Here is a 13,475-nt window from a genome sequence, read left to right on the forward strand (position 1 = left end):
CAATGACCTCATCGGGACTTGGACCCGCGACCTTCCGGCTTGTAGCATAGCCCCCTCAACCAACTACGCTACCGCGTACCCCTTACGTTTTAGTGTAAATCTGAAATACCGAATCTATTTGAAGTTGCGTTGTTTCTGGGGAGAAGTACACGGTGAGTCGATTAGTATAAAGAGTGAATAAGGGCTGCTTCCTTGTTTTTGCGCGCTCCTATTATTTTCATGAGGAAATAATTTATTTGAAAGGAAATGTTGCAACAGAGATATTAACTGATTTTTATTTTGAGTATCTGCAATTAAAAACGGACAAAAACAGACAAGACAGAAGAATAAGTGCCCTTCTTTTTTTTAGTACTTCGCAAGGGGGGACAGTTATGTATCAAAACATCTTATACAGTGCTTAGACAGCCCAAAAGGGAAGCTGAGCAATCATACACAAACACTTGACGAAAACAGAATTCTAAAATATTGATACTTTGTTGTTTATATTCTTGTTGCATTTCAGAATTAGGCAGTTATTTGCCTGTACTAACCCTGCTCTTTGTAACCTCTTCACCTCGCTCTTCGCCCTGCAGACCACCGTCTGCCAAGGTCCATTTTTCGCCTCTTCTAGAAGCTGTTATCTCTTAGCAATGCTGAGTACAGAAAAAACGCACGTCATTCAAATCATTATTTAAAAAGTGTAATATATCACCTGAGTGGGCAAGCGATTGCAAGGTTACAGACCTTCATATCATTCGCTTATACTAGTAAAAAAATTTATATGCTATGTATGTGTTGTTGCAAGGGTGTGGTAAGTGTGTCAGACATTTCATTTATGCTTCCAAGTTACCTAGAACTATACAGCATCTTTTCGGTAACCGATGTCGAAGTGTACATCTTGCATGGCAGAGAATCAGACCGACGAAAATAATCCCGCAAGACTGAGCCATTCAGGATCAGAGGAATTCCAACTACAAAACTAAACGCCATTTTCTCAAACAATAATGTATTGTGACGCGCGATCTGTTGAAGCAAATAGCAAGAGGTCACACATGAATATCCTCAAATATCAGAGTTAATTAGACATTACTGGCTATTTGTCACGATTTTCTTTTTTGTTACTAGGCTTAATTTTCTATCCCCAGGATTCAGGTAACCCACCTTTACTACGGCTTCAATCGCATTGAACGCGGGCTCAATTTTAGCATTCAGGCACGGTTTTTCGAACTGCTGCCGAAACGTACCGCAATAAATCATATTATTATGCGAATGAAATGATCATATAATTACTGCGGGCCTGAAGCTTTAATGGTAGTTGGATGGATGGTTGCGTAGTTGTCATTTTTATTTCCGGAGACTACCCCTTATAAAGAACATCTTTTATAAACTGTTGTACAAGAGTGCACTGAATAAAACTGGTACAAAGTAAACAACCTTTTTTAAATGTATTTAAATGAAAAAAAATATATATTTGCTTACTAAGTGCCAGTCTTTCCCCAAACTTTGCCATCACCAGGTAGTGGTCAGTATCACAATCTGCTGCCCTGAACAATCGGCCATCAAGTATACTTGAATGCCGTCTCCTATCTATCAAAATATTATCAATTTCATTGTTTGTCTTTCCATTATCAGACGGAAATTAAGTGCCTTCAAATTAAAAATGGCTCAAAGGACAGGGCAAAATATCACAGTAAGACGAAAGCTAGTCCAGTAAACAATATAAGACAAAGGTAGGCCTATATTCCCCCCCCCCTTGGCGCTACAGCCCTCATTTGGGCCTAGACCTACCTCCATGAAACTCTCCGTTTCATTTCGTTTTTACTAGATCTTAGACATACGGTAGGACTCCTTGGGCGAGTGATCAGCACCTCTCAAGTCCTCTACCTGTACACAAACAGAAAAATGCACACAAACATCCATGCCCTGAGTGGGACTCGAACCCACGTTCACGGCTTCCGAGCGAGCGAAGACAGTGCATGCCGTGACCGGCAGGCCTATACTTACGTGATGGAATATTCCCTCATTTGGCACCGCTCTTGATAATCTGCGTCTCTAATTTGGGCTTTTCCACTGCATGCAACACTTCGAGGTTAGCACAAGGATGTTTGTAAATGTAAAACAAATGAGATGATAACTTAGTCCCCTCGTTGGTGTCTCCACCTTATCGTGGTGAGGGGGTTTGAGTATACCAAAGACCCTGAGAGCTATACCAGCGGTAGCGTAGCTGCTGGCAGAGCCTCCCTTGCTGGACAGGTCAAAGGGTAGGCATCAGACGAAGAGAGAGACCAAAAACCAAAAACTGATGCCGGAAGGAGCGTCATCAGCAGCGACTTGAAGAACAGAGCAATGATGCTCGAGATGGTTCAAGTTCGTATAGCAGCAGGCGTGACCAGAGTGGTTTGAACGGCTGTTGTACTGCGATGTGGAAAGCAAATGGAAAAACTACCACATTATCACTTTTCCTGGATACTCTCGTTCCAAAAACAGAGATACCATGTATGCGACCAGAAGACGAGGAAAAAGGCGTAAGAAGATGCTGGATGACCTTCGGGACAGAAGAGGATATTTTTATTTGAAGGAGAAAGCTCTAGATCGCATTAAGTGGAGGAACTGTTTTGGAAGAGACTGTGGACCTGTCGTATGACAGATTACTGATGAAAATGATAACTTAGAAAGAAATGAAAATGAGGGGCCATACGTGACGCAACTTTTCATCTCATTTTCACTCCACTTGACTATCCGAATAAACAAGCAAGAGTGGATTCGTCTTCTTCTGACCGGAATTCGAATTCCTTGCGTCCCTAATATTTTTACATATGAAAACTAATGAAGCTCCATGTCTTGTGTGTGTGTGTGTGTGTGTGTGTGTGCGTGTGCGTATGGAATCGGTTTAACATTGGGCTGGAATATAATATTCAGAATGGTGGGCTCACGCATAGAGATGAGTCCCTCTTGAAAAACCGCCAATTGTAAAGCTACTGAAGAGCTTACCAGCATTTAGAGAACCCGAAGGATCATTACCGTGTTCACAAAAGCCCTCCACTGGGTCCTATCCTGAACCAGATCAATTCAATCCATACCATCCCATCCTGTCCCTCTTAGATATATTTTCATTTTTCCCGCCCACCTACGCCTTTTTCTTCCCAGTGGTCTCTTTCTTTCTGGCTTTCCCACCAATATCCTATACGCATTTCTCTTCTCCCCCATTCGTGCTACATGCCCTGCTAACCTAATCCTCATTGACTTGATCATTCTAATTATAGAATTGTGGGCTAAGTTTGTTTATTCGAACCAATAAATAACCACGAATTTAAGCATTTCTTAGCAAATTTACACCTTAAGAGTGTATGGAAGTTTTAGACTGAGCAAAACATTGTATGGGAGCATTGTTTCCGCCGGAACTGAGTCCAACAGCAGGCTTGCAATGACTATTCAACTATTTCCTTCAGACATTTCTGCCTGGGCCTAAATTCATGACGCAATGCCTTTTGTAGGGGTTACTTTATGACGCTGCCATTATCACGAATACATACCCTCAAACGAAATGAGGACTGGTGAATAATGAATTGCAAATTGAAGAAAGCAGTCTTCTGGGATTTGGTACCGTGTATATGTGGTGTTAACCGACGTTTCGGAGGAACGTATACACGGTGCCAAATCCCAGAAGACTGCTTTCTTCATAGTCACCGCCGTGAAAGCCTCAAATCTTACGAATTGCAAATTGTTTGGCAGGAAACGATAATGCTGAATCGAGGCATTAACCTGGCGTTTGCTGGAGGAACTGAAACAAATCAAGACAAACCTCGGACAAAATAGACGTTTGACGGTCAGGATTTTAACTCGAAATATTTCCTTACTTCTCATACCTCTAAGGAAAGCCATGAGTAGCGTACTATCTCTGAAATCAAAAGTCAGTGATCGTGCACTTAAAGAACCACACAATGCATTAACACTTATCGTTTAGTTTAAAGTTTAAAACCGAACAGATGTAGTATTATACATGTTTTCCGTTATTTGCCACCTGGATCTGCATGGTGAAAGAGCTTGCAAATGCAGAACTCATTAGGACAGTTACGATAGGAACCACGCCGGCTGCGACACGACCTACCTTCAAAAGAAAACAATGCTGTGCCAACATGCTCGATTTCACAATCCCGCCTTATTTATTGCATGACATACGGATAAATTAGACTAAGTTCCTTCTTGGCCGCGCCATAGCTGGAGCGGTTAGTCGCTGGCTTCCCACGGCGGGGGCCCGGGTTCCATCCTCGGACTGGTCAAGTGGGATTTGTGGCGCTGAGGCAGGTTTGCTCCGAGTATTTCGGTTTCCTTGCCAATTTTCATTCCACCAATTGCTCCACAATCACCCTTACTTATCATCTGGGGCTGGTACAATAGGCCACAAGTGGCCGCAGTACAAGACACTTAGTCCCACCCCACTAGCAATAAAAAAAAAGTTACTTCTTATCATTAAACCTCATATCCAGATAAATTTATCACAGATATTACTTGGCTTGCCACAAAATTTGGTTGTACGTATATTTACTGCAACCTTAGCGAGGAACTATTTTTAAAAAGACTGATTTAAAACTGTCATAGGAACTTTATCGCTGTTCTGAATGGTTGTGAATAAAAGAAATTGCCTTGTATTTTCTAAGTAAAATTTTCCATACTGGAAGTCCCCAATTCACAGCTCTATACACAGTCGATAGATATCTAGAGAGAGGATTAGTGGTTTATTGGACTTTATACATCGTCCGAAATTCTAGGTAATATAGGACACGACGTTTCGGAAACTGGATCTGTTTCCGTCTTCAGGTGAGAAAGGAAGGCACCTACTCAGTTGGGCCCCTTAGAAAGAGCTAATTTCAATCGCAATGAAGCTCTCTCTAAGGGGCCCAACTGAGTAAGTTTCTTCCTTTCTCACCTGAAGATGGAAACAGATCCAGTTTCCGAAACGTCGTGTCCTCTATTACCTAGAATTCCGGATGATGGAAAAGGTCCAAAAACCCAGTAATTCTGTGTGTCATCCACCATCGTCAGAAGCCTTTAGATATCTAGAGTTTCGGAACGAACTGTGAACTGGAACAGAACGGACGACATCGATATAAACAACAAACACGCGATAACACCAATATGTGAAAGGAAAGAATATAAATTGTAACTTTTTACTCTACCAGTAGTTCGCGTTATATAACATCGAATGTTGAGATACGTGTAAAAGTAAATAGCAGCAGCTGGGGAAGAAAGCGACCCTGACCTAATTTGAGGTACTATACTAATATTTGCCTGGAGGGACCAAGGAAAACCATGAAGAGTCTCAGTGTAGTGTAGTCACTGTATCGGCCAAGATTCTAAACCTCTTGAGCCACCTTGTTCTGTACATCACGTAATTATGTACCATTCACGGATTTTGTCTTCCATTCTGTTCAAATTCACAGTACAATGTGAATCCCAAGGTATTTGGTAGGACTCCTTCAGTGAAGAAAATATATTTTCACTTACACAGGACAACGTACAACGCAACACAGAACAAACACGGAGATACAACAATATTTTGAATAGTTATTCGAGCTCTCGAACAGTGTTCGAGAGGTTTACGACTGTGTAGCATTCTGGCGAATGGTATTAATTTTATGGACACAAATACAAACCCATAAACTAGGAGTACAGAGGTATGTGAACTTCAAGGTCAGGGCCATGCTCAATGGCAGAACAAACAGATTCTGTGAAATACAGTAATTCTTCACCAACAGTGGGCTTCAAGCATCCGCGGTTTTCCATTTGAATCAAATATTGTATTTAAGCATCTTGTTACATTGTTATAACATTCTCATAGAATATTTATATTACAGTTCCATCAACAGTGCAATATTTAATGATATTTTCTTATACGCTTATTTTGGTACGAGTTTTTCTTTTAAACACCTTTTGTTGAAATTGATATTAGCATTAGGGTGTAACAGTTTTCGCTTACAATTACATTGTTGATGGAATTGTAATATAAATATTCTATGTGAACTTGAATCAAATTTTACAAATTACGTTATCTGGTTCTTTATATCTGCTGAATTCGATTTATGTAGACACTTAAAAATTCTTATTTCCTCGTCGAGAGATCGACGTTGGGTCAGGGAAAGGTTGTAATCGTATCCGACGGAACCAGTTTTATAGTTTCCAGACTCCCACTCTGATATGGCTTTTATATTTCAGGCCTAGTGTTATTAGGCCTATAATTTTCTGTTTCATGAAAGAACTTCGGCACTGATGACTGTTAACAGCGGTCACAATTCCTGTAACTCCCAATTTCCTCTAAGAGTCTTGGGCTTGTGAACAACATTCTTACCAATAGTGGTGTGTTTTCGGTAACGTAACCCCCACTATTTAGAGAGAGATTCTTGAATGCGACATTTATATGTTTTCTTGGTCTTCAACATATTTGAATAATTTATAGTCAGGAAAGGCTTTCTGCTGAGGTTTTTTTATTGCTAGTGGGGTGGGACTAAGTCCCTTGTACTGCGGCCACTTCTCTACCAGCCCCAGATGATAGGTGAGGGTGACTGTGGAATGAAGATTGGCAGGGGAAACCGAAGTACTTGGAGAAAACCTGCCCCAGCGCCACTTTGTCCACCACAAATCCCACTTGACCAGACCAGGAATCGAACCAGGGCCGCCGCTGTGGGATGCCAGCGACTAACCGCTTGAGCTATGGCGCGGCCTTCTGCTGAGGTTAAAGGAACTTCCATTAGCATACAGCGTATATTACTAAATTTTCACTTGATAATAATTGTGGCAGACGAAGGGATTAATGAATAAAGCATTTGTAACTTCCACACTATAGGCCTCCAAGTCATAATCCTTGAATGAAGAAAATAAATACTACATGAACTAATTCACTAACTGAACTCTTATCTGATAAGAACGAAACCGGCCATTGCACTCCGTTCTACAGTGTTTAAAACAGGTTTCTATTCTGAAATGGCCACCTAGACCTTGGTTGACCAGAAAAAGTTTTCTACTAGATTCTGCTCCATTATTCTGTGTGCATTTATCGTCCCTGTGTGACTATTCCCAGTCCATCTTTATCCCAGTGTGTAATCATTCTAACAATATCCGAACTATAAATAGACATGTAATTCCAGGATGGAAAATATATCAGCTGACAGACTTAGGGACATATAGGGGGAAAGCCAATATAATTGTAATAAATCCTAAAAAAATAATAAAAACTAGCTACTGTAACAATTTATAGTGCCAAAAGTCGTGGTTCTTAGTTGTATCTTATTTTCTCTTTATGTATCTGTTTTCATTGTCATATTGTCATTTATTTACAGTTCCAAAAATATCCATAGAGGCATCTGCCTCAGATACAGAACAAGTCAATAATACAATATAACATAAATATACATACATACTCAGACATTCATCATCGTCAAAATACAACAAAACTACTGTACCATAATACATTCATAAGTCAAAATAACATTTAAAATTACATACATGATTAAAATATATACATGAGGTGTCACTCTTTCTTCCAGCAGTAGTATTCTTCAACAGTATAAAAAGAACTGGTGATAAGAAACTTCTTTAACGCCTTTAACATCTTTCAGATGTCATTATTGAATTTTAGCATTCTCACTTCACTGTCTTTGTGCAACTTTGTCCGTATATTAAAATTCACAATTTGAAGGCTCTTTGTCTCTTCTTATTTCTTATTTAACATGAAATGGTCTGGCTTAACAGGCCATCATCAGATGTATAAGACTTTAGATGAAAACTGCTGCTCTGTTGTTACAAATTTTTATTTTGCATGTTATATTTTAGATTATCATGCCATGGTTACTTCTGTTGTGGGTCTGGCACTGAAGTGCTAAAGTTGTGCTAAGAGTACTAGAATTGGAATGCATAGTACAACATGATGCTGGAATACAATATTCAGTATATATTATTTCTCTAATAGCTTCTCCATTAATTAACCTTAGATTTATATTTACTGAAATTATATTGCATATTCTGTTCATATTATCTGTAGAGGGTCACAATTTTATTTTAAATGAAAGACACTTATATAAAAATATCTGGAGTTATTTTACTATAATTACATGAGAGAATTACATTTAATGTTTGAGGAGATAGGTTATAAATGGTATGTGACAATTTTTCCTACACTTACAGCATAAAGGCTAGGTGATATCCATTAAAATTACATGTCATATATTTTATTCATTTATTTGCTTATTTGTAGTTTATTTAACAATGTTGTCAGTAACTTAGATTATACAGAATAAAATAATTGGATGATAGTTGATAATGAGTTGAAAAATATGTGTAATAAACCATTCATGGTCTAATTTAAGCTATACTCCCAGAACTTGCTTGGATGAACTAAGCAAAACCACAGGAAACTTCAGTCAGGATAGTTCATATTCTTGGCATTATTCAAACAAGGCACCTCACAAATATAAATATAAACCACCTGAACCAAGTTGTTACATAAATTTCGTTCTTAGATGTATGAATAAATGCAGTGGAGTATGTTGTACTTTTTTGTTAAACTTCACTTCTAAATGGATACGCTTTGATGCAAAGTAAATATAAATATAGTGTTACAGAATCAGAAGTAAAACTTATCACATACTATCTGCTTACTTTTTTCTTTGCTGTGTTTCACAAGGGTCAGAAATAGTAGTGGAAGTAGTGGAATGTCAGCTGCTGTAACAAAGAATTTGATGATTGCATATTGTTCCTATGTAGCATTCACAGCAATAAGGCTGTCTCAACACAGCTGCATCAAGTGACCTTAACATTGTGGCTGACAGCAAAGAGAAATTGATAGCGCATTAGAAAAAATAAGAACATTGAAATAGTATGTGGCATAGGTGCCACCTGGTGAGAAAACATTTGCAATGACATATTAACTTTCTGTAATTCACCTCATATATCAAATTATACAAACATAATGAGAAAGGAAGATAAGGATTTTGTGAGTTAAACACAAAATTATTTCTTTAGACAGACACATAAATATGATGTTTGATGTTAAAGAGAAATCTATAATATACCAGAGACCAAAAAATTATGTCATGAGCTTGTTCCTGTGCTATAATGTTCCATCATAAGGAAAAATAAACGGGATATCACAAGTCACACCAATATATCTGATATAGTCAATATAAAGTAAGAGAATGCATTTACAGACAAACAGCAAACTACCCAGTGATCCATGTCTTGCATCTGAATGATTGTTTGTAATGAGACATCTCTGTCTTTGTGAGGGTTATAAAACACATCTCACAATTGTACAAGTACAGTATATACCATTTATGGTATTTCTGTTGAAATATGTCATCAGTGTTTTAGTGCTGCATGTCACAATCTTTGTAAAGAGAAGAAAACATTATTTTTGTTTTATCACTTACATTGGTTTCATGAAAACTGAAAAATAACAGGTAAAATATACTGAGCCAGATTTTTAAGTTTTGGAAAACATGGGAGAAACAAGACAAATATGGTGCCAGCAGTCAAGTGGTTAATATTAATAAACTATATAGAACACTGGCCTCCAGAATTGTAAAATTGTAAAGGTACAAAACCTGGCAGGGATGGAGAAAGGAACAATCAGAATTCATTGTCTTTATTTGGAAGGATTGAAGAAATTAATCCTAGTCAGACACCAGGTGCCAGTGGTGTTCTCAATGTGAGACATACTCAACAAGCAAAAGTTGTTATTTACACAATTGTTTCCCACAGTTCTGGACCGAATTAGAAACAGTTACAGAGAATGGAAGCTTGTCCACTTTCTGCAGAACCTGATTCCAATAATTCAGTGGCTGCCTCACTACAAGTGGCGTCATGACTTTATTGGTGATCTTATTGCTGGTATCACCGTTGCTGTGATGCACATCCCTCAGGGTAAGAGATACATTCAACACTACATTACTTATGTCATTTTAATGCAAGTCCCCTTCTTAAAGTTAATACAATCTCAGGTTTATTATTAAATCTGTTGCAAATTCTCCTTTCTATAATTGTTAGTTACTATTTCCTGAAAACACTCAGTCTGTTTACAGTAAAGGGCGTGGTTTGGCCATACTTTGGCCATATTTCCTTGATCATGTAAGCATCTTTTAATCCCTTTATGAGCAGATGGTAACCTCTAATGTCTACTGCCTTTTCTGCTTTATTACATGTCAATTATTTAAAAGCATTTAATTAATTAGTTTGCTCACATCATGGTGTGACAAAATTGAATTGAATGGCAGTATTAAGAATCATCAGTTCTGTTTGAAATATAAGATTTTCCCAAAGAAGTGTAATTTTCTGATCATTGTAAAATGTTTGCAGGAATGGCATATGCACTTCTTGGAACTGTCCCACCCATTGTTGGCATTTATATGGCCTTCTTCCCTATCTTAGCATATTCTGTGCTTGGTACATCTAGGCACAATTCCATGGGTAAGTTAAGACTTAAATTTTCATGTTATTGTCAATCCCTAATAAGTCTGTGAGATGGACCAACCAACTAGAAGAGACACATAGCACATGAAACACAGAAAATCCAATACAGAGTCATAAAGGAGAATTATGATGAAGAAAGCAGTCTTCATGATAGTCTAATGCACTCCAGAGTTGCTGTATGGAGAAGCAAATACGTAACTATTAACACTATTTCTAGTATTGGATTTATGGAAATAAAGACGACTACTACTACTACTACTACTACTACCACCACCACTACCATCACCACTACTACTACTAACTACTACTACTACCACCACTGCCACCACCACCACTACTACTACTACTACTACTATTACAGTCTTCTGGGATATGGTAGTATACAATTTGATACACAGGTACAAATTCTCTTTAGAATTCTCTTTCAATGAGGTCCTTCCAATTGGCACAGTAATTCTGAATAATTTTAGAAACTGGTTAAACTTTCAAGTTTCTTAAATTCTTTTGTGGTCCAGAAGTGTAAATCCAACAATTTTCCTCATAAATTTAATCTCTGCTGCTTGCAGCCTTTATAGTTGACCAGGCTTCACTTCCATGTGTTAGTACTGGTCGTGCTAGAGTCCCGTAAATGTTTAATCTTGTATGTTGTTGTACTTGTACTAAGGACTCCAGTTATTTTTACAAACTTTAATATTTTTAAGGGCCTATCTCTAAAATATCAACATTTGGTATACAGGTAAAAAGGTTCCCTCAAAGTTCCGTTATACATCTATCATATTACACGGCCTGATATCTGAGGATATTGAAATCTTAATACTGACTGTGAAAACCTTAAATATCAGGGACTTGACTAATTCACATTGGAGTGGAACCTCTCTTCATGGCCCAAATGTCTCGTTATGTAACATACTAACAACTGATTCATAAATGATTATTTAATATAAACTATTTTTTAACATTTTTTTGCATTAATGTTACAGTAACTTTATAAATGATGTGCCTACTGTACTTAGTAACACAAAAACACACACACACACACATATATATATATATATATATATTTCACTTACTAGCTGGAGCAAACTATGTCATCAAATCTTCATTACTGACTTAAAACTTAGGTTAGCTACTGTCTTAAAGTATATTTCTTTTTAAAATTATTGCAAACTAATATGTATTTTGAATGAAATCTAATTTTATGTTTGCTAAATTATATCTCCACTCCTTCATACATCATCATTGCACGGTATTTCATTAATTATGAACTGGAATAAATTCACCTTTCTCAAATGAAGGCTGTGTCTTTCTAGTAGCATGTGAAACAAAAATACAAGGACTATTCAGAGAGTAACCTCCATTTAATTTAGGCAACTAATATAGGAGTGGGGGGACAGCTTGCCCACATGAGGTGGCATCACATGACCCAATTCTTTTGTAAACCATCATATAATTGGTCACACCTAGTGTTTGTTCTTGTCTCTATATAGAGTGTTATGGTGTGTCCTGTGATTGATAATCCTGCCAATTGCGAAATTCGCACTGTTACCCGCTGTCTTCAGTCCAAAAACACAAACAATTCGGGAATGTATCGTGAATTATGCGCAGTTTACGGCCAAAACGTAATGAGTGAAGGATCAATAATACAATGGTGTAAAATGTTCAAAGATAAGTGGGCAAACAAATGTTCACACTGAAGAGTGGAATGGTCAGCCAGCCATGTACAGTGAGTGATGAGCTTGTTCAAAATGCTGACCAAAAAAAAAAATAAATTGTGAAAGCTGGAACTTCATGACTTCAGAACTTTTGTGTAAATTTCCACAAATTTCACGCACTCTTCTCTATGAGATTTTCACAGTTAGGCTTCGCTATCAACACAAGTTTGGAGCAAGATGGGTTCCAAAAATGTTCACGAGTGCTCACAAAATGCAGAGAATGGCTTCACTTTTGACTTTTAAAGTAATGCCACAAATATGGCAATGAACAACAACAAAAAGAGTATACGTAAGAGTTATGCCCAAACTCATTCACGAACCAGTACTTTTATTGCAGATTCTGCAGATTAATGTGTTAAAAATATATAGTAAAATTCGATGTACATACCTTTTTTGTTGTTATCTGCTTGATGTTTATATAGGTTGAAATGAAACTACAGAATTCGATTTCACTATGAACACACAGAAAACAGATGACACTCTGTATCTAAGCCACGATGCAACTGTCTGTTCACACCCATAGAAAGGGCAATAATCTCTTACAGCTATAATGGAAGGTCTTAGCACTGAAGAAGGGACCCCTCTAGCTATCTCTTGAGTAGCCATGATTTCATTCTTCTGTCCTATAGTCAAAAGATTAAAAAATCCGAAGAGTGTAGGCAGTGCTAGCAGAAGACCAAATGATTTTATTGCTTCCATCTGTTTTATGGCACCAGGGACTGTTAAATTTGTCAAGTGTTACAAAAAGAAATAAATTTATAATGCAGAACAACTCTGTGAGAACTAGGAAACCATTTCTGCAGTACACATCAAAATTATATAAATTTTCAAATCTTCCGTTATAATATGCGACACTATGTACTTTGCTGATACAAACAAAGTTGATTCCATCCATTTATCATAGAAATTGAGTTAGATACAGTATTTTTAAACACAATGCTTAAAATTGTTTAAGCGCCCTAACAGGAACGGACATTTAAATGCAGAGCAGCAACAGACAATTAAGCGCACACCAACAGAGGCATTTAAATAAACTCCAACCAGCTCAAGCTTACCACCATTTCAGAAGTCCGGCATTTAAATGTTAATCAAGCACTGAGACAACATTACCTTACCCTAGATCAAACAGCAAAGATCTAAATGTAGGCCTCCATCATTTTGGCTGCAGTAATGAAGATAGCCTTGAAACTATTACTATTGCTAGGGCTGCTGCTGTGACTATTACTACTACTATTACCACCACGACTGCTATATTATGAGTATTACTGCTATGCAGTAGTATAGTTGGTTGAGGCACTATGCTACAAGCTGAAAGGTCACGGT

General features: G+C 37.6%; 1 protein-coding gene across 1 annotated transcript in view; it reads left to right on the top strand.

Annotated features, from left to right (window-relative positions):
* The window catches only part of LOC111869007 (solute carrier family 26 member 10), a 54,144-nt gene that overhangs the window by 12,146 nt on the left and 28,523 nt on the right, over positions 1 to 13,475 (top strand). Inside the window, exons 3-4 of the mRNA XM_023860179.2 lie at positions 9,733 to 9,894; positions 10,327 to 10,437. Coding sequence (XP_023715947.1) covers positions 9,733 to 9,894; positions 10,327 to 10,437 — 273 coding nt within the window. The remainder of the gene's footprint in view (positions 1 to 9,732; positions 9,895 to 10,326; positions 10,438 to 13,475) is intronic.

Source organism: Cryptotermes secundus, unplaced genomic scaffold (assembly GCF_002891405.2).
Source record: "Cryptotermes secundus unplaced genomic scaffold, Csec_1.0 scaffold360, whole genome shotgun sequence".
NCBI classification, from domain to species: Eukaryota; Metazoa; Arthropoda; class Insecta; order Blattodea; family Kalotermitidae; genus Cryptotermes; species Cryptotermes secundus.